The following is a 25,853-nucleotide window of genomic DNA, read 5'->3' as shown; positions in this document are numbered from 1 at the left end:
AGAAGCAAAACAGCCCCAAAGCATGATTGACCCTCCACCATGCTTCACAGTAGGCAAGGTGTTCTTTTCATCATAGGCCTTGTTCTTCCTCCTCCAAACATAGCGTTGATCCATGGGCCCAAACAGTTCTAATTTTGTTTCATCAGTCCACAGAACACTATCCCACAACTTTTGTGGTTTGTCCACATGGCTTTTGGCATACTGCAGTCGACTCTTCTTATTCTTTGGAGACAGCAAGGGGGTACGCCTGGGAGTTCTGGCACGGAGGCCTTCATTACGCAGTGTGCGTCTTATTGTCTGGGCTGAAACTTCTGTACCCACATCTGACAAATCTTTTCTCAGTTCCTCAGCAGTCACACGGGGACTTCTCTCCACTCTACGCTTCAGGTAGCGCACAGCAGTCGAAGTCAGCATCTTCTTTCTGCCACGACCAGGTAGCGTTTCAACAGTGCCCTTTGCCTTGAATTTGCGAATGATGCTTCCTAAGGTGTCTCTTGGTATGTTTAACATCTTTGCAATCTTCTTATAGCCATTGCCCTTCCTGTGAAGAGAAATCACCTCTTCTCTTGTCTTCCTGGACCATTCTCTTGCCTTCACCATGTTTGTAACCACACCAGTAAATGTCTAGAAGGAGCTGAGTATCACAGTCATTTTAAAGCTGCCTAATTGGTGCTTATTATGCTTGATTGCTGCTCGGTGACATCCACAGGTGTTTTCAATACCTGATGGAAAGCACCTGTATGAACCTCTGTTCTTCAGAGTGGTAGTCTTTAAGGGGTTGAATAATTGTGGCAATGAAGAAACCACATAAGAACCATTTACTACTGTATTACATAAACAATTGATGTCATTTTAGTTGCATTTGGGTAGTTACAACGTCCTTGTAGGATTTGATTCTGAATACAATTCCAAATGTACACTATAGTCCCTAAACCCCTTTACAGCATTGGGGGTTGAATAATTTTGGACACAACTGTATATATCACAGGCAAGTTTAAAGCTGCAGTTTCTCCCGCTCATGTTTTGCAAATGATATCATTAATTAGTTCCCATCTGGGCCAATTCTGCCATTTTTCTCATACACAGCAACATTTATATTTTTTTTTTGCTAAAGAATTACTTAGACCCCCTCCAAAAAAAAGTTAAAAAAAATAATAAAAAATAAATATATATGTCAGAGATACTGAAGAATAAATTTTTTATCTCGCACAATATTTGCACAGCAGTTTATTAAACGTAAATTTTCAGGAAATAATATACTTAAATGAGCTTTAGTGAACGTGAAAACATTAACCCCTTATTTGGGGGATAAAATATAACAGGATGATATTACGCCGAGTAATTAGACACCTAATATGTCACAAATGAAATCCCCAAAGCAATCAGCACAGTCCATATTCAGAGCAAATATACACTACGTAAATCAATACATCAAAAGTTGATACTAAAATATTGTCACACTATGTTTTCATGAATCGCGGGCAGAATCGCTTTGATTCTGCCCACGAATTCAGAACGCTCTGCTAATATAGCAAATCGCAGAACTGAATGTTCGGGTGCCATTCGTTTTAATGGTACCTGGAAACACAGTGTGGTGCTGACGTGATTGTCATGCTATAAATCATGCTGCAATTGCAATTCAATCACCTCCATGGCCACAGGTGTAAAAAATTAAGCACCTAAGCATACAGACTGCTTCTACAAACATTTGTGAAAGAATGGGTCGCTCTCAGGAGCTCAGTGACTCCAAGTGTGGTACAGTAATAGGTTGTCACCTGTGCAATAAATCCATCCATGAAATGTCCTTGCAACTAAATATTCCACTGTCAACTGTTAGTGGTATTATAACAAAGTGGAAGCAACTGGGAACAACAGCAACTCAGCCACCAAGTGGTAGGCCAAGTAAATTGACAGATCACGGTCTTCGCATGCTGAAGCACACAGTGCGCAGAAGTCGCCAACTGTCTACAGCAGGGGTCCTCAAACTTTTTAAACAGGGGGCCAGTTCACTGTCCCTCAGACCGTTGGAGGGCCGCACTATAGTTTAAAAAAAAAAAATATGAACAAATGCAGACACAGTACAGGAGATGACCGAACATACAACGGCGGTGGGAATACTGGGCCGGCCGCTCCATAAGACGCACAGACATTTCCCCCCAGTGTGTCTTATGGAGCGAAATATACGGTAAATGCAGGACACCTTGTTGGGTCAGATCTGTGTACAATGTAAAGAGAGAGAAGAGGGGGGGGAGATAAGGAGGGGAGAGAGAGAGGAGGGGGGGGAGAGAGGAGGGGAGGGGGAGAGAGAGGAGGGGGCGAGAGAGGGGAGGGGGAGAGAGAGGAGGGGGGAGGGGGAGAGAGAGGGGAGGGGGAGAGAGAGGGGAGGGGGAGAGAGAGGGGAGGGGGGGAGAGAGAGGGGGGAAAGAGAGAGGGAGGAGATCGATCATCTATTGCACTTATCTAGGGTCCGTGGCCGTGATACCCGACATGCAGCGATGGAGTCTCCTCTCTTGCTCCCCCTCTTCATGGTCAGCTCTAGGCCCCGCCCTCCAGCCGTGACGGTTGCATGCACTGATCAGAATAGATGGCCGGCTGGCTGCAGAGAGGCTAGGTGAGTGGTGCGGGTTCATGAGCCAAGCCCACCTTCTCCTGTTCTAGAATTGCTGATCCCGCCCTCCTGCCTCTCGCCCGAGCTCTCCCGACCTGCCAAACCCTAGTCCCTTGCCTTGCGACAGATACGCCCCTGCCTGGCGGACCGGATAAATGTCCTCAGCGGGCCGTAGTTTGATGACCCCTGGTCTACAGAGTCAATAGCTAAAGACCTCCAAATTTCGTGTGGCCTTCAGATTAGCACAACAGTGCGTAGAGAGCTTCATGGAATGGGTTTCCATGGCCGAGCAGCTGCATCCAAGCTTTACATCACCAAGGGCAATGCAAAGTGTCGGCTGTCACTGGACTCTAGAGCAGTGGAGATGTGTTCTCTGGCATGACCAATCACGCTTCTCTGTCTGGCAATCTGATGGACGTGTCTGGGTTTTGGCTGTTGCCAGAACGGGACTTGTCTGACAGCATTGTGCCAAGTGTAAAGTTTGGTGGAGGTGGAATTATGGTGTGGGGTTGTTTTTCAGGGGTTGGGCTTGGCCCCCTAATTCCAGTGAAGGGAACTCTTAAGGTGTCAGCATACCGAGACATTTTGGACAATTTCATGCTTCCAACTTTGTGGGAACAGTTTGGGGATGGCTCCTTCCTGTTCCAACATGACTGCTCACCAGTGCACAAAGCAAGGTCCATAAAGACATGGATGAGTAAGTCTGGGGTGGAGGAACTTGACTGGCCTGCACAGAGTCCTGACCTCAACCCCATGGAACACCTTTGGGATGAATTAGAGACTGCTATCCAGGCCTTCTCGTCCATCAGTGCCTGACCTCACAAATGCGTTTCTGGAAGAATGGTCAAACATTCCCATAGACACACTCCTAAGCCTTGTGGACAGCCTTCCCAGAAGAGTTGAATCTGTTATAGCTGCAAAGGGTGGGCCAGCTCAATATTGAACCCCATGGACTAAGACTGGGATGCCATTAAAGTTCATGTGTGTGTAAAGGCAGGTGTCTCAATACTTTTGCAACTATAGTGTATGTGAATCTATGACAGAACTTTGGTGGTCAGACGCATACTTCTAAAATTGACTTTTTATTATTTGCAACTTTTTTGTATTAATAATTATACATGGTTGTTCTAGATCAGTGTTTATGATTCTATGTATTTAGGAGTGTGGTGATGTCATGGCACATTGGTGGTCAGATGCACACTTCTGAATAGACTTTTTATTATTTGGATTTTTTTTCTAAGAAATGATTATATATGGGTGTGCTATATCACCATTTATGATTCTATGCATTTAGGAGTGTAGTTAAATCACACATTGGTTATGAGATGCACAATTCTGAATGGACTTTTTATTATTTGGGACTTTTTAGGATATATGACTGTATAGGGTTGTGCTACATCACTGTTTATTATTATATACCTAACATGTCACGCTTTAAAATTGTGTAATAGTGCCAGACTATGGTACCTAAAGCATAGGGATGAACAACATCCCTTGTGATAGCATGGGCCGTGACAGGTCCTCTTTATGGAGAGATCTGGGCTCTATGAGACCCCATATCCCTCCTCTGGCCTCCAAAGTATCTGGTCAAACCAAGATTGGTTTGATCAGATGCTTTCACAAGCCAATATAGGCTTGTTTACTTCAAACTGAGGTGACAAACTCCTTGTTGCTGCTGGTTTCTATATCAGACAATGGGAGGAACAACATAGGTTCCTCTAGCTGTGTCCAAGGAACTAGATGCTGACGGTCGCATCCCTACTGGGCTCCCCGATGGGACAGGAGAGTGAGGTAAAGGCAGTGGAAGGGGAGGAACCCCCTGCAGCAGTCTGTAAAAGTAATCCAGTGGCTTTATAGCTGCTTGGATTACTTTTACACAAAAGAGAGTTACCAGCTACCAGATCCAAAAAACAATACCGGGATTACGACTGCAGCTGCAATCATGATCCTGGTATAACCACACAACCTGCCGCTGTTTATAAAAAGTGAAGAGATGGGAAGTGGTTAAAATGAAACTCTACTCATCTTCTCACTAGTGCTCCCTGCCAGCCCATGACATCTTCAGCTGGTCTACGTTTGGGTATTGACCAGCTGTTTTCACTGGCTGGGACAACAACGTCTCTCCTGCACATGCACGGGAGTTCATTCATCTCAGCATTCCCAAACCTGTACATTGAGCTATGCATGTGCACCTCAGTGTACACGGAGGACAGGCAGGAAAGAAACGTTAAAGGATAAGTTCACCTTTTAGAAAAAAATAATAAATGCACATTTTTTTGCCGGTAAAAAAATTTACATTTATTATTTTTGTCTGCAGGAGCCTGGAAAGCATTGCACCAGCGATCAGCAGATCACTGAAGCCATGAAGGTCTCCTGTAGATCTTTCAGTATATCTGCTTTCCTTATGGAATGTAAGAGCAAGCAGATATACTGAGAGGAAGAATGAATGAACTACCATGGCACTACACAGCACCATGGTAATTCATTGAGGACTACAAGCTGACAGCCGCTAAGGCTGCTGGGACTTGTAATCTCTCATTCATGAGGCCATGTGGGCGGAGATGATCCCCCGCTAGCTGTCAAAGTGGGGGGCGGAGCTGATCGTAACATGTTACATGTTACAAAAGGTGAACTTATCCTTTAATGTGAGATATAAGTATGAGATATAGTATGTGTTTCCTGCATTAAAAATCCTGCCTGTTCACGATTTTTCCCCCTAAAGTTCCACAGCTGCAACCCCCCACACACAAAACACGGGACCACTAATCTTAATGGTACGCCACCCGCACTGGAAACCACGCTATAGTATACTATATGTAGTATATACTATACTTTTGGATACTATATTAGTCTTGGACTTTCAGTTTTGACTGGAGCACCTTATGTACAGTATATTGGTCTGTTCCATCGACGGTGGAGAAAATTATTTATACATTTTTTTAATTAATTCTGGACACTTATTTACATTATAGTTTAATTCTATTTAAGGTGGGTTATTTAATACATATATTCTTTTTGGACATTAATTCAGTTTTGACTGGAGTATAATTTTTGTGCTATTATTTATAGTTTATGGTGTGTACATATATTTTGTATGTTATATTATACACTTAGGGCTGGTTACTTAGTTTCATAGTTAGTCTGGCTGAAAAAAGACAAAATTCCATCCATTAAAAAAAAAATGTTATAACCTACACCCACAGCTAATCCAGAAGAAGGCAAAAAACCCCAGCAAAGCATGATCCAATTTGCTCCTGCAGGGGAAAAAATTCCCTCCTGATCCCCCGAGAGGCAATCGGATATTCCCTAGATCAACTTTACCTATAAATGTTAGTATCCAGTTATATTCTGGGTATCTAAGAAATAATCCAGGCCTTTTTTAAAGCAATCCACTGAGCTGGCCAGAACCAGCTCTTGAGGGAGTCTATTCCACATTTTCACAGCTCTCACTGTGAAGAAACCTTTCCGTGTTTGGAGAATACATTTATTTTCCTCCAGACATAAAGAGTGCCCCCTTGTCCTTTGTGATGACCTCGGGGTGAATATCTCTACACCGAGTTCACTATATAAACCACTGATGTATTTATACATGTTGATCATATCCCCCCTTAATCTCCTCTTCTCAAGAGAGAATAAATTCAGTTCCTCTAATCTTTCCTCATAGCTGAGCTCCTCCATGCCTCGTATCAGTTTGGTTGCCCTTCTCTGTACTTTCTCCAGTTCCCCAATGTTCTTTTTGTGAATTGGTGCCCAAGACTGAACTGCATATTCCAGATGAGGTGTTACTAATGATTTGTACAGGGGAAATATATCTCTCTCAGGAGTCTATACCTCTTTTAATACAAGAGAGGATTTTGCTCACTTTAGAAACCGCAGCTTGGTATTGCATGCCATTATTAAGCTTGTGATCTATCAGTACCCCCAGATCCTTCTCCACCATTGATTCCCCCAGTTGTACCCCCCTAGTATGTATTATGCATGCATATTCTTAGCCCCCAAGTGCATAACCGTACATTTACCATCATTAAACCTCATTTGCCACATAGTTGCCCAATTAAACAGTGCATTGAGGTTGGCTTGTAAATTGGAGACATCCTGTAAGGACGTTATTCCACTGCACAGCTTGGTGTCATCTGCAAAGACTGATATGGTATTTATAATCCCAGACCCTATATTGTTTATAAATATATTAAAAAGTAATAGTTCACCCCACAGAATCAGAACTCTGGATGTGTTTTTGCATACAAGTTTATACGTGTTTTCAATACATTCCTTCTTTTACTTTTTTATTGTGAAACTTGAAAAATTTAGGACAGTGTGCGTTCTAGTGCATTTTTGCTGCGTTAACATGTGTTCCAGTGCGTTCTGCACATGTTTTGCTGCGTTCCATACAGAAAACATGCAGCAGCTTCTACTTTTGTTGACAGCATTGGAACTGACTGCACTGGTGTGAACGAGGGCCAATGGAATACATGGAAAACACCGCGCAAGCATTTTAGTTGCATATTAAAACTGCACTGGACTGTATCTGGCGTGAACCAGCCCTGGAGTGCTGGAGTTCTTGGTTATTGATTTAGTACATTTTATCAGTGTGTATTACAGCTGCTTGTGACATTCAGAGTTTGTAAGTCTAGGTTCAGATCTGTGCGGGTCTGTGCAGGTGCGTTTGCATGGACACAGCAGCCCATTCATTCAAATGGGCTGTTATACCTGTAGGAAACGGGGAAGAAAGTCCCCAATTCTTTTTTTAAAGATGCAGCTGTACAGAACGAAGAAGGTTTTGAGCACTTTAAAATACGCCGCGTTTTCCAATGTGTGATGGTGCCATGAAGAATATATGGCACTCACATTCATCTGCAAAAGGGAAGTGCGTTTTGCCTGAATGTTGGGACCGTGTGTGAATACGCATGCGTTCCTGACTAGCACTTACCGTATGTGAACCTAGGCTTAGCGTTTATTACTTGTATATGTTCTATTGTGAGTGAGGGATTGCTGTATGTATTTTCCATCAGTGACAAAATCACTACTAGGACCCCTTTACATTTCTGCGTCAAGTAAAAATGAACGGCACCTCAACACAGTGGAGTTGTTAGGTGTTAAGATGTAGCGGCAACAGTGGTGTATTTAGGTTTTGTGCTGCCCTAGGCAACACAAAAATTGGCGCCCCCCGCCGCAGAAAGAGCCTGACATTGACCAAGAGGACCCCTGCCCTCCATCCAAAGCTTCCACTACCACTGTCCCCCATACACCAGCCACCATCCCCCATGGCGAGAGAGAGAAAAACACTCACCTTCACAGCTCTGGACATCCCCAGGAACGAGAGTCGGGTCGTGCGTACACCGTCATGAAACCCGCAGCATCTCTTGGAACCCACCAGGTCCCCATGCCGCGTGTGTCCCTTCTTCCGTCCCTTCTTCCATCCCTTCTTCCAAGGGGCAGTGCTGCCCCCCCTGAAAAATGCCGCCCTAGGCAAATGCCTTGTTTGCCTTGTGGTAAATACACCACTGAGCGGCAATACGGGCAGTAATGCTCATAACTTGTATTAATGTGTTTCAGCAGCATCAATTATGAATGGAATCCCCACTTTCTAAAACAGCGCACCTGCATTGTAGTGCATCACAATGCACAGTGGTGCTTTGTTTTGTGTTACATGTTAGGATGTGTTGGTGGCCCATTCATTTTATTGAGCTGCCTTAACACAATGCATGTTAACATGCCACATAACATGCACTAATGCACCAGTAAGGAGTAAATTAACCCTTATAGTTTCTGTTTTAGGGGAAACTGGATTGTTTTGTTGCATTCTAGCCTAAGCATGCTGGATGGGTCTGCGCCTTCTGTTTAGTCTGTACAAGAAAGTTTTGTCAAGAGTGTGCATGATTCCATCTATACTTAGATCAAGATGAATACACATTCCAGCATGACACATATCAACCAGTAAACTGAATCTAAAATAGTATGGAGAGTTCCTCACACCATCTCCTTCCCTAGTATGGGGCCAGTGTGTTGTCTGTTCTTTAACTGGCACTGAAAGCAGGAGGCTGTGACAGTCACCAACATCATGATAATGTACCCCCCCCCCCTATCTGAATGAGTGCATGACCATCCTAGGACCTACCTTGACCTAGCTGATCTAAGGTTGGCCACAGCTGAATAGATGTCTCACTGCAGCTGGTGAGCACAAAAGCATATACTGCTTTTTAAAGTGCTAGGACCTGTTCCCCTGTGTTCCGGCCAACAACCAGAGCTAGTATACACACATTTTATTATGGAAAAATTCAGGCCCATTGCACAGACATTATTCAACATGCTGGAAATTCTTTATTTGCAATACAAATCCTTCTAAGGCCCCATGTACACGGGACACTTCTGAATAATGGCAACTGACTACTGGAAAACGTAGGTTACAAAAACGTCTGTTTAGCCACGTTTGCATACCGTGTTTATGTGCGTTTATGAGCGTTTGCATTTAGAAGCGTTTTTTAAAGATAACCTCAGGAGATCTTCTAAAATGCCCAGAATGCACTGAAACACAGTAAAAAACTAACTATTTCAGACATTTTTAGAGAAATAGAGAGAACAGAAGCAGAAAGAGCAGTATTTGTTGAGATTAGCTGTCTTTTTTTTTTATTCTTTTTTTTGTGCTGTTTGGATGTGTTCCAGCTCATTTCTGTGCAGAATTAAATTGCATCAGTGTCTGACATATATTTTTTATAACCTCAAAGTATGGTGTACCAGGTCCATTTGAGTACCGGGGAAACCGCTTTGCATGCATTTTTCATGATGAAAAAAGGCTCTGGACAGCATCGGGAAATGACAGAGTTAAAAAAATTTGCAAACGCCTATAAGCCGTGTTTAGCCGTGTTTACAAGCGTTTTGCATTTGAAACACTGATAAAATCTACTGCTGAACACAATTCAAAAGAATGACCATAAACTCAACTGCCTGTAAACAATTGTAAAAGATAATGTGTACATGGACACATAGGAAAACAATAGGGAGAGCTCAGGGGCTGCTGAAAAAATGCTTTACAGCTCCCGAACGTGAGTTTATCAGCTGCAGTGTACATGAGCCCTAATTGATGAAAAAATTTATTATTACCCCCTCTCAGCCACAAAATATATTATTACCCCCTCTCAGCCCCCTCAGCCACATCAGTGCCTTGGTGCATCAGAATATCAGACTGCAACAAACCTCAGACACATATGGCTACAGCGCCATCTTTGCAACTCATTGCTGGAAAGCGGCCAAGGAATACAACTGAGGGGTGACTTAGCCTTCTTCAGAGTTTCACTTACTTAATGCTGAGACTAGTAGTTCTGGGTACAGTACACTGATTGCAGTGGGTTGCTTGCTTGGTATCTCCTCCATTCATAAAAAGCCTTGCATTCTTTTAAACGAATGCAAGGCACTTTGTGATTGGAGGAGGTGCATGTATTAATCTCCCCCCCCCTTCCAATCACAGAGGCATCAGGACTAATGCACCTCTGAAGTGCCTGTAGCGTTGGCTTACATTTCAGCCTTGTTTCAGATGCATTTTAGAGGTGTTGGAAAGTGGTTTCCTGAAGCTCAGTCTTAGATTGGGGGGTGAGGGTACAAGGAAAGAAGCTTGTGCTCTGCAAATACATTCATATGCCTTAGGAGTGCTCAGAATGCATTTGCTTTGCATGTTTGCCAAATGTTGTAGGTAAGATCAAAATGAACGTCAAGCAATGCAAGTGCACTATGTGTATTAAACCGCTCACTATTCATGTGAAGAATAAGAATTTGTATTTGTAAATATTAACACAAAGCAAACACCTGTTTGTTATGCCCATGTGAACTGTGGGACCTTATATCAGAAAACCTGAATCTGTAGATGTTAATGATTTTCAGTTTAAAGTGTAAGTTTATCCTTTCAGTAGAAAAATCCCTGCTCTTCTCCCTCCTCTTTCTGCATAGCTTCTGGGACGGTTCAGAACAATTCTGATGGCTCAGCGCCGGCACAGATAATCGATTTGATCCATCCCAGAAATGCTGCAGAGCGGCATGGATTTCATATCCATGGACCGCTACACCAGTGTGGGCACAGGCAGCTCATTACCCATGAAGGTATGTACAGCATAGACCCAGGGGAGAGGGGGTGTACAGTGTTATCCAACTTTCCACAGTGCTACCCAACCTCCAACAGTGCCCCCCTCATTGTTAAGGAGATTTTTTTTTCAGTTGGGCTATGAGCTTGGACCGGCTCAGTGATGTCAGCCAACAGCCGACTTTAGCTTGCTGTCGGCTGAAAATCACTCACATGCAGGGCGGACTGACCATTCAGGTGCTCGGGCTCAGGCACTGGGTAGGGGCCCTACACTTTAGAATGCCAGGGCCAGAATGGAAGTGTGACCTTTGCAACCCTAATGGTTCTGCCACTGTGTCAGTAGTTTTTTTGTATTACTATTATTTTTTACCATTTTATTTTTTTTACAATATTATTTTTTAATATTTTAAAAAATGTTCTAGGAGTCCTGTTGGGGGGCATTGGTGAGATATCAGGGGTCTGAACAGACATCTGATGTTCCACCTTTGAGACAGAAAGGAGATTGAGGACACAGCCCTCAATCTTCTCTTCAGCCTCAGCAGCAGAGAATGGACAGGTATAGCTCTGTACTGAGCTTCGTGTTCATTCATAAACTGAAGCATAGTAAACACAGTTTACTATGCCTCAGTTATGAATGGACAAAGTCAGTGGTCATTCCAGACAAGGAAGAGGTCGGTAAATGACATATTTATTGGCCCCTTCCCCGCTCTCCATCCTGACACATCTCCCGCAGCAGCCAGCGAGAGACAAGGGGTGGAACCCGGCAGCACCGTGGGGGAAGGGGGGGCTGGGGACAGTACAGGGGGGACCGGAGAAGAGCAGGGGACTGGAGAAGAGCAGAGGGGGGGGACCAGAGAACAGCAGGGGACCAGAGAAGAACACAGAGGACCATAGAAGAGCACAGGGGAGCGGACCAGAGAAGAATAGGGGGCAGGAGAGCGCACAGAAGTTACCTGGGAAGATCACAGGGGGCCAAGAGAGAGCAGTGGGGCCTGCGGGTAGCAGAAGGAAGCTGGACAGGAAGGCGGCATATAGAAGAACTGATCCCCTCCACGAGGAGGAGAAGTAGGCTTTCAGTGGCTGCAGAAAAAACATGAAGGGGATCAGTTCCTCTATATCCCGCCCCTCCTGTCCTAGTGTAGAGGGGAGCTGCACGGGCCCCCTGGAGCATAGGGCCACTGGCGACCTCTGTAGTTATGACCCTGGGCTCAGAATTGAGATGGGAACAAGCACAATTGCAAACAATGGGATTCTGCACACTGAGGCATAAGGAAACACTACAAAACACTCAGGTGTGAATAAGGGCTCATGGGAAGATCACCCAAAAATTGCCAGTGGTCAGATTGTGTCTGCACACCCAGCTACCCTTGATGTCTATGGACAGCCCTGTACTGCAGCTGTATAATGAATTATGTGCTTTATGATATGCATATGATGTGTGAATACATGCTATATATGTTTGTGTCACACAGGGCTATGGATTCTCCATGTGACATTGCTAATTGGCCCTGGGCTATCACATGGAGTGAATCACAAGCTCCTCCATACCAGGAAGGACTGAGTAACTTCACTGGCCCCTGACACTGGATAGAGCACTAGGGGTCTAAATGAATAGTCAATCCCACATGAGCTCATCCAAGCCAACCTTTCCCTTCCCTTACAATAGGCAATAGTTCAGTTTTAGGACTCCACCTGCAGTAGGGAGAGATGCTCTCTGGGAAATATTATGTGGGACATGATTGTTACACTAAGATGTTATGTTACAGCTTCCAAACTGTATCAATTTAAGTGTAGGCCAGACTTAAAAAAATATTTATTACATCTCTCCAATACATGCACATGGTCTTTCTCTGAATATACTGCAAGTACAAAAAAAAACCTGTTGATCCTGCCAAAAATCCAGCAATTTCCTTTGCACTCTGCCACTGCTACACTGAGATACCCAACAGTGTTATCAGTCCTGCCCAGTTCACCTCTGTGATCTAGAACAGTGGTTTTCAACCACCAGGCCATGACACACTACCAAGCTACCTCAACCTGCCTTAGTGGTCCTCAACCTCCCACACTGTGCCCAGGCCCCCACAAGAGCCCTCAGCCCCCACAGTGCTGCCCAACCTCCCACAGTGCCCCCAGCTTGCTGCAGAGCCTCCAGCCCCCCCCCCCCCCATAGTGCCCCCAACCTCCAACAGTGTCCCACAGTGAACCTCAACCTCCTTAAAGAGTGCCTGCTCCCTCAAGAGACACATCCCCCACAGTTCCTCCATTCCAGGGCCAACATGTCTGCCTCAGAGTCCACTAACCCCCTCCATAACCACCAACCCCCTCAGTGACACCCAGCCTTATCCGCATTTTGATACATATTTTGTATTCCCATACGCCTATTGTGTGAGTATAAACCTTTTTTTCTACTGTTGGGGCATAGAAAGTTTTGGAAGAATTGTTTTAGTTCTATGTTAATTAATTTAAGAAATATTGTTCTTTTACAAAATCTTTTATGGACAAACACTGCCAGAACATTTCATCTGCAAATCAGGGAATGTTCAGACATTTTCCTTGGGACTTAGGCTGGCCACGCACTAGTAGAATTGTGTTTGAAAATTTCCATTTTTGGAACATATGTTTGATTTTCTAATGGTTAGCAAGGTCTAATTGAAGATTTCAGCTGTAGTGAACAGAAAAATTAAAGGAGTAGGATGGAAAATTTTTCAAGCAACAAATTTCTTAGTGTATGTGGTTTTTACTCAGGAAATTCCATTCATTTCAATATCAAACGGTAAAAGCAAAGACAATTTTGAAGTACTTTCAAACAACATTCGTCAAGTCTCTCTTTGCATTAATAAAAGCACTGCCAAGATTTTTGCTACTACCAGTCTAATCTACCAGTGCTTGGCCAGCTTTTTACCCATATTAACTTGATAAAAAAGAATGTTCTTTAGCAAGGAACATACATTCCATATTGATAATAATGTTACCAAACATAATGCCTCCAGCATTGTTCCTGTTTCTTCTTGCTGGAGACTGCCATTTTGCTGAAGCCCAGAGCCCTGAGCAGCAATACATCTTTAGGCTGTCAGCAAACCAGCCTCTACATTTTCAGCACAGTGCCAAAAAATAGAGAGCAACTGAGCATGTGCAAATAAGGGTGTATTACTGGATTTTAAACTGTATAGGCACTAATGTTTTAGCTATACCTGCAAAAGGGGTCATCATGAAGTGATCTAGCAGGACTTAAAGTATAACAAAAGGCAAAACTTTTTTTTAAATTTGGATAGAGTCCAGAGCAGGGGGGACTGACCATTTGGAACTCGGGCACTGCCCGAGGGCCCGGGGTCAGTAGGGGGCCCCATGAGATGGCCCGGGGTCAGTAGGGGGCCCCATGAGATTCTCCTGGTACCTTTATCATAGGCTTTTTTGAGTTTGGGCAAGGACACGGGCCCCATGATCCCCTATTGCCCGGGGGCCCCATGAGTTGTCAGTCCGCCCCTGGTCCAGAGGGATTAGAACTCCTGACTGTTTTTATTGCTGTCTGTGACCTGTTAGGGAGATTCACCCTCTCTATTTGTCCTGTTTACCATTATCATTGAAAGTGAAAGTAAAAGAAAATCTCAAATTTTGGGTTGTCCCCAGAAAAATAATAGAGGGGAAATCAGTTCTGGTGACCTGGGGGTCCCCAATGGATTCCCTTCATTTGCACGGATTTTGTCTTACTTCCTGTTTTGGCTATGGAACAGGAAGTGAAGGTAAATCTCCACAATGGGAGACAGATGGCAAAATAAAATCTTACAGGGGTTATAACCTTCCTTTACTCTATCCAAAATGCACAAAAAAGTTTTGCCTATAGTTCTACTTTAATTTTCTGACTAAAGTTCCACTTTAACATACTTTTCCATGAAGGAAAACAATTTCTATGAATGTTTTCCACCCTTCAAGTCATATCTAGTGGTACAGACAGCATAATATCAATATTATCTGGACACGTGACGTGTATTTTGAGAATGATCTTTTTTTGGTAGATAAAATTATTACTGCTTATGGAAAGATCATCAATACAAAACAGTATATGAAAGTTCTTTTACAAGTCCTAGCTGCAGTTAAACAAGTAAACTCCTTAAAGTAGAATTAAACATTTGATCAAATGTAGGTACAGAAATAGTTAAACTATTCTCTACAACTTAATTATAATGCGGTACTGTATTTGTACTAAAAACCCTATTTTTAGAATCTCTTCCATGGTTCTCTTTTTGGCTGGTTTACTTTGCACAGCTGCTGAAGAACTAGCTTGCATCCACCCCTAATCTCAAGTACAGAGACAGGGAGGTGGTTTCTTTCACAGTTATTACTGTCCAGCTCTGGCAGACACAAAAATTTTCTAAGGCTTGGTTCACATCTGTGCGGGTAGTGCCACTGCGGATCCGCACGAAAATCTGTGCAGCCGCACCATCCGCACAGAGGAATGCAGACACTGCCCGCACTGGAAAACGCAACTGTACTGGGAACCGAGGTTCCCGTGCGGGCTGTGTTTTCTAAAGAAGTGCAGGGACTTCTTCCCTGCACGTCACGGGGCACGGAAGTCCATTCAAATGAATGGGCTCTCGTGCCCCCGCAAAACTCAGCCGCATATATGTGAACTAGGGGTAAAGTAAGGTTTAGTCCTCATGCACAATGGACGTTTTTACAGCTGCTGTTTTTGGCTTTTGACATTTTTTTCTACAGCTAGTAAACCCCCCAGCATGTTATCCTAAGTATCCATGCACACATAGACTGTAATCAACGTTTTTTGGCTGGAAAAAAAACCCAGAACTAGTGGGTTTCTAGAGAAGTTTTTTAGCTGTAAAAACTCTCCAACGTTGAAAAACGCAGTAAAACGCCGCAAATCGATGTTTGCTAAAAACCGCAAACGTGGAAAAATGACGCTAAATGCTAATACAAAAATGCTAGAAAAAGCTGAAAAACTCACGTTTTTAACGTGACTTTACACAGCTAACGTAAGCAGAGTTATCAAAATGTCCTGTGTGCATGAGGACTAATAGTGAAAGCCAATCACAGAAGTAAGCCTTCTTCTAACTTCCTAACCAGAGACTATAGTCATATGTGAGATAGGGGTTCAAAAGCCATGCAAAGTAAACAGTACAAAGGACCTATACAGTTCATCCTTGTTCTAAAATATGTTTTATTTGTAATTGTGTAGTTCAGATCAGAAATGTATTCCAGAGTTGAAGGAAACAGTTACACCTACCCAAAGCCTAACAAATCATCTGGAGGAGATCACACACATGCCATGTCAAATTTAACTCTTCATTTTAAGGTGAGTCTTTCATAACGTGTTAGTGTGCAGTGTATGCTGGCACATTATGCCATTGACTTGCAAGGGGAAGTTTTTAATTTAATTTTATTTATAGCCTATACTATCTCTTTAAGCTTTGAAATTGAAAGTTAAAGTTGATTGGTTGCTGTGCACAGCTGATCCTGATTCTGTCTGCTCCAGTTTTGATGCTTTTTAAAATAGCATTTAAATAATGATGCAGACTAGGTACAGCCAGGTGTCGTAGTAGCAGAGAACACATTGTTGACATAGCTATCCATGCATGTGAAGGTATATGTATACACTATATTGCCATAAGTATTGGGACACCCCTCCAAATCATTGGATTCAGGTGTGCCAATCACCTCCATGGCCACAGGTGTAGAAAATCAAGCACCTAGGCATGCAGACTGTTTCTACAAATGTTTGTGAAAGAATGGGTCGCTCTCAGGAGCTCAGTACATTCAAGTGTGGTACCGTGATAGGTTGCCACCTGTGCAATAAGTCCATCTGTGAAATTTTCTTGCTACAAAATATTCCACGGTCAACTGCTAGTGGTATTATAACAAAGTGGAAGCAACTGGGAACAACAGCAACTCAGCCACCAAATGGTAGGCCATGTAAAATGATAGAGCGGAGTCAGCGCATGCTGAAGCACACAGTGCGCAGAAGTCACCAACTGTCTGCAGAGTCAATAGTTAAAGACCTCCAAACTTCACGTGGCCTTCAGATTAGCACAACAGTGTGTAGCTAGCTTCAGGGAATGGGTTTCCATGGCCGAGCAGCTACATCCAAGCCTTTCATCACCAAGTGCAATGCAAAGCGTCAGATACAGTGGTGTAAAGCATGCTGCCACTGGACTCTAGAACAGTGGAAACACGTTCTCTGGAGTGATAAACGGCGCTTCTCTGTCTGGCAATCCGATGGACGTGTCCAGCGTTGGCGGTTGCCAGGAGAACGGTACTTGCCTAAGTGCATTGTGCCAGGTGTAAAGTTTGGTGAAGGGGGGGATTATGGTTTGGGGTTGTTTCCCAGGGGTTGGGCCTGGCCCCTTAGTTCTAGTGAACGGAACTCTTAAGGCGTCAGCATGCATACCAAGACAATTTGGACAATTTCATGCTCCCAACTTTGTGGGAAAAGTTTGGGGATGGCCCCTTCCTGTTCCAACATAACTGCGCACCAGTGCACATAGCTGGGTCCATAAAGACATGGATGAACAAGTTTGGGGTGGAGGAACTTGACTGGCCTGCACAGAGTCCTGACCTTAACCCGACAGAACACCTTTGTGATGAATTAGCGTGGAGAATGCGGGCCGAGCCTTCTCGTCCAACATCAGTGCCTGACCTCACAAATGTGCTTCTGGAAGAATGGTCAAACATTCCCACAGACACTCCTAAACCTTGTGGACAGTCTTACCAGAAGAGTTGAAGCTGTTATACTGTAGCTGCAAAGGGTGGGCCAATTCAATATTGAACCCTACGGACTAAGACTGGGATGCCATTAATGTTCATGTGCGTGTAAAGGCAGGCATCCCAATACTTTTGGCAATATAGTGTGTGTGTGTGTATATACAGTTGTGACCAAAATTATTCAACCCCCACTGAAATTGAGTGTTTTGGCCAGTTTGACATTGCTTTTGATCATTCAGTCATCTTGCTTACATTTACATTAAAGAGGCACTTGTAGGTCAGACAAATATAACATAACAGTTATAATGAAATAACCACAAATGTCTTTTCTGTGCTCACAGCATTATCAGTTTTATTCAACCCCCAAGTGACATTCAATCTTAGTACTTAGTACAGCATCCTTTTACAGTTATAACAGCTTTTAAACGTGAAGCATAGCTTGACACAAGTGTCTTGCAGCGATCTACGGGTATCTTCGCCCATTCTTCATGGGCAAAGGCCTCCAGTTCAGTCACATTCTTAGGCTTGCGCACTGCAACTGCTTTCTTTAAGTCCCACCAGAGGTTCTCAATCGGATTTAAGTCTGGTGACTGCGATGGCCACTCCAAAATGTTCCAGCCTTTCCTCTGCAACCATGCTCTAGTGGACTTGGAGGTATGCTTGGGATCATTGTCCTGTTGAAAGGTCCAACGTCTCCCAAGCCTCAGGTGTGTGACGGACTGCATCACGTTTCCATCCAATATCTCCTGGTACTGAAGAGAATTCATGGTACCTTGCACACGCTGAAGCTTCCCTGTACCTGCAGAAGCAAAACAGCCCCAAAGCATGATTGACCCTCCACCATGCTTCACAGTAGGCAAGGTGTTCTTTTCATCATAGGCCTTGTTCTTCCTCCTCCAAACATAGCGTTGATCCATGGGCCCAAACAGTTCTAATTTTGTTTCATCAGTCCACAGAACACTATCCCACAACTTTTGTGGTTTGTCCACATGGCTTTTGGCATACTGCAGTCGACTCTTCTTATTCTTTGGAGACAGCAAGGGGGTACGCCTGGGAGTTCTGGCACGGAGGCCTTCATTACGCAGTGTGCGTCTTATTGTCTGGGCTGAAACTTCTGTACCCACATCTGACAAATCTTTTCTCAGTTCCTCAGCAGTCACACGGGGACTTCTCTCCACTCTACGCTTCAGGTAGCGCACAGCAGTCGAAGTCAGCATCTTCTTTCTGCCACGACCAGGTAGCGTTTCAACAGTGCCCTTTGCCTTGAATTTGCGAATGATGCTTCCTAAGGTGTCTCTTGGTATGTTTAACATCTTTGCAATCTTCTTATAGCCATTGCCCTTCCTGTGAAGAGAAATCACCTCTTCTCTTGTCTTCCTGGACCATTCTCTTGCCTTCACCATGTTTGTAACCACACCAGTAAATGTCTAGAAGGAGCTGAGTATCACAGTCATTTTAAAGCTGCCTAATTGGTGCTTATTATGCTTGATTGCTGCTCGGTGACATCCACAGGTGTTTTCAATACCTGATGGAAAGCACCTGTATGAACCTCTGTTCTTCAGAGTGGTAGTCTTTAAGGGGTTGAATAATTGTGGCAATGAAGAAACCACATAAGAACCATTTACTACTGTATTACATAAACAATTGATGTCATTTTAGTTGCATTTGGGTAGTTACAACGTCCTTGTAGGATTTGATTCTGAATACAATTCCAAATGTACACTATAGTCCCTAAACCCCTTTACAGCATTGGGGGTTGAATAATTTTGGTCACAACTGTATATATATATATATATATATATATATATATGTGTGTGTGTGTATATATATATCATTCTCCAATTTGGTAATGTGTTTCCAGACACATCCAAATGTAATTTAATCTACATTTTGTGCCTACAGCTGATAACAGACGGATAGCACATTGCTGGTGCTGGTATTATGGAGGTATGTGTACTAAAAATAATCTAAATTCCAAAATGCCTTTGTCAATAGTTAAAGGGAATGTATAGACTTGTAAACGTTTTAGATATACACATATGAAAGTGGATAGCTACAAATAATCTTTTAAATGTTTGTCATTTTTTTCTAACCTTGAGTCCTGTATCACACTGATGCGAATTGTCATGCGATATAACTGTTCAAAACGCAGGACAAATGGCATCCAATAATTGGCAATGGAACTGTTCTAATCGGTGCGACTCTGACAAAGTTGGAGTTGCGCCATTTTGAAAAGTAGTTCCTGCACTGCTTTTGATGATTTTTGGTGTGACTTTCATAGACATCTGTGCATGAAGACTTGCATAGACATCTGTGCATGAAGACTTGCATAGACATCTGTGCATGAAGACTTGCATAGACATCTGTGCATGAAGTCGCACAGGTGTTTATCAAGTCGTAAAGTCGGATCCAATGTTCATAACATTCACAGACTTCTTCTGCTTTACTGCTCCTCCTCCCTCTTAAGAGAATGGCAGAGTATATAATGTTTTAGCACACATTTAGAGTCTGTACATACTATTACAAAGCAGCGGCTGGGGCATGCTATCATACACACTAAGAAGTATTGGATAACAGCAGTGTCTAGAGCCCGCCCTGCTCCCTCCTCACTGTGATTGACAGCAGCAGGAGCCAATGGCTTCCACTACTGTTTCTGAGCCAATGGGGAGGGAGAGAGCCACGCAGCTGAAGGATGCATTAAGTGTCGGATCACACTGGGATTCGTACAGGAACGTGCTGTGCATTCCTGTGCAATTCACATGAAATTCTGTGCAGTGTGATTTCAGCCCATTCGACTTGATTGGGCTGAAATCATACTGCACTAAGGCTACGTTCACACCCGTGCATTTTTTTGTAGTAACGCACTACAGTCCCTTTAACATAGTTTCCTATGGAACATGTTCACATTTATGTTTTTTGAGCTGCTGCGTTTTTAGAACCAGTCAGGCTCCATTCACATCAATGTGGTGTTTTAGTGCTTTTTGTAGAAACGCACTACAGTCCATTTAACATGGTTTCCTATGGAACATGTTCACATCTATGCTTTTTTGAACTGCTGCGTTTTTGGAAAGAGTCAGAGACTTTTTTAAAAGGAAAAAAGCAGCATTTTTGCTACAATAGAGTTCAATGGAGAATTTTCTGAAATGCATGGTAGTGCGTTTTTGCCACATTTTGCATTTTTATTCTGCCCAGCAAAAAAAAATTCCACTTTAAAAAGGAAAAAAAAAAAGGGCTGAACATAATGCATCAAAAACGTGTCAAAAATGCGTGTAACGAAACGCAAAACAAACTGTGAAAATCACTGCAAAACGGACAAAAAGCAAACTGCATAGGTGTGAACAGAGCCTAGTAGTGTATGCACTGCTTTTGGAAACTCACTGCAACCACATTGCAAGGTACTTCTATACCATGCAATTAGTTTCAGGGAAATTGAGTCTAAAGCTGGCCATACACATGTAGATTTTGGTTCGGGAATTTTTGTTTCAAGAATATTCATTTGATTTTCTCAACGTTAGTGGGGTCAAAACGATTTTTGTTTTCGACCGCAGTGACGGGAATATTCAAAGGCAAAGGAAGGAAAACTTTCCTCGATCAAAGAATTTTCGGCTGGTGTATGGTGTAATCATTCAAAAATTACATTCATTTTAAAGTCGAATGTTAAAAGCAAAAGACAATATTCGGATAACATTCGTTCATTCACCGAATGTTCAAAGATTTTTCGTACGACTTCTCGTACGAATATTCTCGTCTGAAAATCTACACGTGTATGGCCAGCTTAAGTAAAAAAAAAATTGCTTTTTTTTTCCTTTCATTTTAAATTCAAAGTTAGATGATTTCACATACAGAAATGCATGCTGATGTGAATTCTAGTAAAATGGGGTAAGGTTCGTTTTATTCATTACTACTTTTGACTTTTAGATTGTCAGCTCTAAGGAGCAGGACCCTCTGATCCCTCCTGTATTGAAGTGTATTGTAACTGTACTGTCTGCCCTCATATTGTACAGCTCTGGACACACTGTTGTCGCTATGTAAATATTGTATAATAATAATCATCTTCCAGTTCCTATCTGAGCAGAGCTCTTCTTTCACTGCCATGGATCACAACAAATACATTGTAGCATCAGGAGATAAGAACTGCTACAAAGTAGCTGGTAAGAGAAGAGTGCAGAGAGCTCATGGAGGGAAGAGACCACAGCATGTTCGCTGGATCGTGTCCTCATTTCACAATCTCCAGAGTGAGCGATCTGCCTCCGATCAGAAGAGAACCTTCGGATGAGGATCGCTGACAGCTCCAAGGACTAGTCATTGCCTGCCAGCAGCCAGCGCTCACCTGGAGGTCTGACATACCTGAGTCTGGGGAGTGAGCTATCTGTAGAACGATCAGGGCGTTTCCCGTGCACACATACACTAGTACCGATCGGTAATACAGGACACGAGAACACACATCCGAGAAGTAGAAGTGACACCGATCTGTGCACTTACCTTCTCCACTGATCCTGGCAGCAATCGGTTCATCAGCTTGCACAGCACCACTCCGTCTTTTAGGGAACATTTTAGAAAGTCCTCGGGGTCACAGATGTTCTTCTTGGGGGAGTTGAGGACCCCCAGGGAGATGAGCCAGGTGACAGTCTGCTCCTCCGGATTCATGGCAGTGCTGGGCCGGACGGTTAGCACACACTCTGCCACATCCGCGATGACATCTCCGCTCTCCTTCCTATTTCTGTGCACCGCCAGCAGCAGCAACACGACACAGAACAGGAAGCTGAGTCTACACCACTCAGCTCTCATAGACACACATGGCTCCAGCACTCTGCCTTCTCACTGCTCACTCACTGCTATAGGTTTTATTGGCGGATTATACCAGTGATGGATTGCAGTATTAGTGAGGGCTCTGCCCACTATCAGATCAGACATGGTGTCACCAGATAGTAACTATACACACACTTATAAACTATTGGAGAACAGGAAGCTGAGCCTACACCACTCAGCTCTCATAGACACACATGGCTCCAGCACTCTGCCTTCTCACTCACTGCTATAGGTTTTATTGGTGGATTTTACCAGTGATGGATTGCAGTAGTAGTGAGGGCTCTATCCATTATCAGATCAGACATGGAGTCACCAGATAGTAACTATACACACACTTATAAACTATTGGAGAACAGGAAGCTGAGCCTACACCACTCTGCTCTCATAGACACACATGGCTCCAGCACTCTGCCTTCTCACTCACTGCTATAGGTTTTATTGGCGGATTTTACCAGTGATGGATTGCAGTATTAGTGAGGGCTCTACCCACTATCAGATCAGACATGGTGTCACCAGATAGTAAAATGGTGTCACCAGATAGTAACTATACACACACTTGTAAACTATTGGAGGACAGGAAGCTGAGCCTACACCACTCTGCTCTCATAGACACACATGGCTCCAGCACTCTGCCTTCTCACTCACTGCTATAGGTTTTATTGGCGGATTATACCAGTGATGGATTGCAGTATTAGTGAGGGCTCTACCCACTATCAGATCAGACATAGTGTCACCAGATAGTAAAATGGTGTCACCAGATAGTAACTATACACACACTTGTAAACTATTGGAGAACAGGAAGCTGAGCCTACACCACTCAGCTCTCATAGACACACATGGCTCCAGCACTCTGCCTTCTCACTCACTGCTATAGGTTTTATTGGTGGATTTTACCACTGATGGATTGCAGTAGTAGTGAGGGCTCTACCCATTATCAGATCAGACATGGTGTCACCAGATAGTAAAATGGTGTCACCAGATAGTAACTATAAACACTCTCGTAAACTAGTGGAGAAGAGTAAGTGGACCTTAAAGATGTCACAGCATTGGCATGTACATTGTATTTGATGCTGCTAAATAGAACTGAACTTTGTCCTGTGTGGAAGTTCATTACAGTTACAGGGGTTAGACAAAAAATGGAAACGCTACATGATTTGCAGGTGTGAAAGTGATGTCATGTTTCAGGTTGAAAGCAGAAGTGATGTTATATTCTTTTGCTTCCGCTGCGTGATGAGACACCTAGCTAACAAGTGGGAAGCCTTACTTTCATCATTCACTGCATGCGCTGCAAGTAGTATGGAGTCATGTCAGAGCTTACTGGGCTTCAAAGAGGGCAGAGTGTTGGTGCCGCTTAGCTGGGGCATCTGTGACTGAAGCAGGGGCGGACTGACCATTTGGAAACTCGAGCACTGCCCGAGGGCCCAGGGTCAGTAGGGGGCCCCATGAGATGCTCCTGGTACCTTTTTCATAGGCTTTTTTGAGTTTGGGCAGACACAGGGGCCCCATGATCCCCTATTGCCCAGGGGGCCCCATGAGTTGTCAGTCCGCCCCTGGACTGAAGTTAACAATTTATCATGTCATGAGATACAGTGTCAATGGTTATGACGGCATGTACAGTTTCCAGGAAAACATTGATAAGCGCAGTTGACATGATCAACTGACCAAAAGAGGCAAAAGGACATTGCGCCAGATTGTGACCCGGAATAAGAAAACAACTGCTGCAAAAGTGACTGCAGAGCTCAATCTCGGTCCCATGAAGACTGAAATTGAGCTCTGCAGTCACTTTTGCAGTGCTTGTTTTCTTTTTCCGGTTCACAATCCTGCGCAATGTCCTTTTGTCTCTTTCAGTCACTTGAGCAGGTTGTCCATGCTTATGCTTATCAGATGTTTTCCCGGAACTGTATATGCATCATAACCTTTGATACTGTACCTTGTGACACTGCAAATAAATTGGCAACTTCAGTCACAGAGGCACAGGCACAAACAATTTGCCCTCTTTGAAGCTCAATAAGCTCTGACATGAGTCCATATCATTAGCAGCGCACACATCACTTCTGCTTTCAACGCAAAAGATCTCAACACTTTTACACATGAAAACCATGTAGTATTTCCCTTTTTTTGTCTAACCCCAAGACATATACAGATAGAAGATATATATGTGTGTGTATATATTCACTCACACACACGCACAGTATCTCAGAGAGGTGAGTACACCCCTCACATTTTTGTAAATATTTTATTCTATCTTTTCATGTGACAACACAGAAGAAATGACACTTTGCTACAATGTAGTGAGTGTACAGCTTGTATAACAGTGTAAATTTGCTGTCCCCTCAAAATAACAAATTAATGTCTAAACCGCTGGCAACAAAAGTGAGTTCACCCCTAAGTGAAAATGTCCAAATTGGGCCCAATTCTCCATTTTCCCTCCCCGGTGTCATGTGACTTTTTCGTGTTACAAGATCTCAGGTGTGAATGGGGAGCAGGTGTGTTAAATTTGGCGTTATCGCTCTCACCCTCTCATACTGGTCACTGGAAGTTCAACATGGCACCTCATGGCAAAGAACTCTCTGAGGATCTGAAATAAAGAATTGTTGTTCTACATAAAGGTGGCCTAGGCTATAAGAAGATTGCCAAGACCCTGAAACTGAGCTGCAGCACGGTGGCCAGGACCATACAGTGGTTTAACAGGTTAGGTTCCACTCAGAACAGGCCTCGCCATGGTCGACCAAAGGAGTTGAGTGCACATACTCAGCGTCATATTCAGAGGTTGTCTTTGGGAAATAGACGCATAAGTGCTGCCAGCATTGCTGCCGAGGTTGAAGGGGTGGGGGAGTCAGCCTGTCAGTGCTCAGACCATACGCCGCACACTGCATCAAATTGGTCTGCATTGCTGTTGTCCCAGAAAGAAGCCTCTTTTAAAGATGATGCACAAGAAAGCAGACTAAGGACATGGATTACTGCAACCAAGTCCTGTGGTCTGATGGGACCAAGATAAACCTATTTGGTTCAGATGGTGCCAATCGTGTATGGCGGCAACCAGGTGAGGAGTACAAAGACAAGTGTGTCTTGCCTACAGTCAAGCATGGTGGTGGGAGTGTCATTGTCTAGGGCTGTATGAGTGCTGTCGACATTGGGGAGCTACAGTTCTTTATGTGTGTGTGTGTATGTATGTGTGTATATATATATATATATATATATATATATATATACATATATACACACACGGAAGGTACACAGGGGTATATATCCATTTATATAGGTTTTGGCACTACAGGATGATTGTTGTATTGGTTTACTCACTGGACTTCTTGTTGTCTTGTATGCAGGGGTCATCAAAATATTGCTGCATAGATTGGTTCAGCACAAAAGATTTTCAGCACATTGCTTTTATATCATTAAAGTGGTAATAAACCCAAAAGCAAACATTTATTATCAGGCAGTGTATTAATTCTTAAATGTGATGACTGCATTTGTTTTATTTCTTAGTCTTTCTTTCCTTTATTTGTAACTGGTGATCTGGCCAGTAAGTCTGTTTTTTTTCAACAGAACAAGCTGTCCTGCAGATGTATCTGTTACAGGGTTGAGACAATCCATTTACTACCAACAGGGGTGCTTACAATGCTTAGCTTTTACTTATTTATGTAAAACCTT

At 43.5% G+C, this 25,853-nt stretch overlaps 1 protein-coding gene across 1 annotated transcript in view; it reads right to left on the bottom strand.

Moving 5' to 3' along the window:
- LOC149456539 (rho guanine nucleotide exchange factor 6-like) overlaps positions 1 to 22,178 on the bottom strand; it is a gene marked incomplete at its 3' end in the record, with an annotated part of 47,885 nt that extends 25,707 nt beyond the window's left edge. Inside the window, exon 1 of the mRNA XM_089684868.1 lies at positions 21,873 to 22,178. Coding sequence (XP_089540994.1) covers positions 21,873 to 22,178 — 306 coding nt within the window. The remainder of the gene's footprint in view (positions 1 to 21,872) is intronic.
- Between the last annotated feature and the right edge of the window lie 3,675 nt (positions 22,179 to 25,853).

The sequence above is a fragment of the Staurois parvus genome, unplaced genomic scaffold (genome assembly GCF_062004578.1).
Source record: "Staurois parvus isolate SC_StPar_1 unplaced genomic scaffold, SC_StPar_1.0 ptg000361l, whole genome shotgun sequence".
In the NCBI taxonomy this organism is placed as follows: domain Eukaryota; kingdom Metazoa; phylum Chordata; class Amphibia; order Anura; family Ranidae; genus Staurois; species Staurois parvus.
This window is presented reverse-complemented; position numbering and strand designations above follow the sequence as displayed.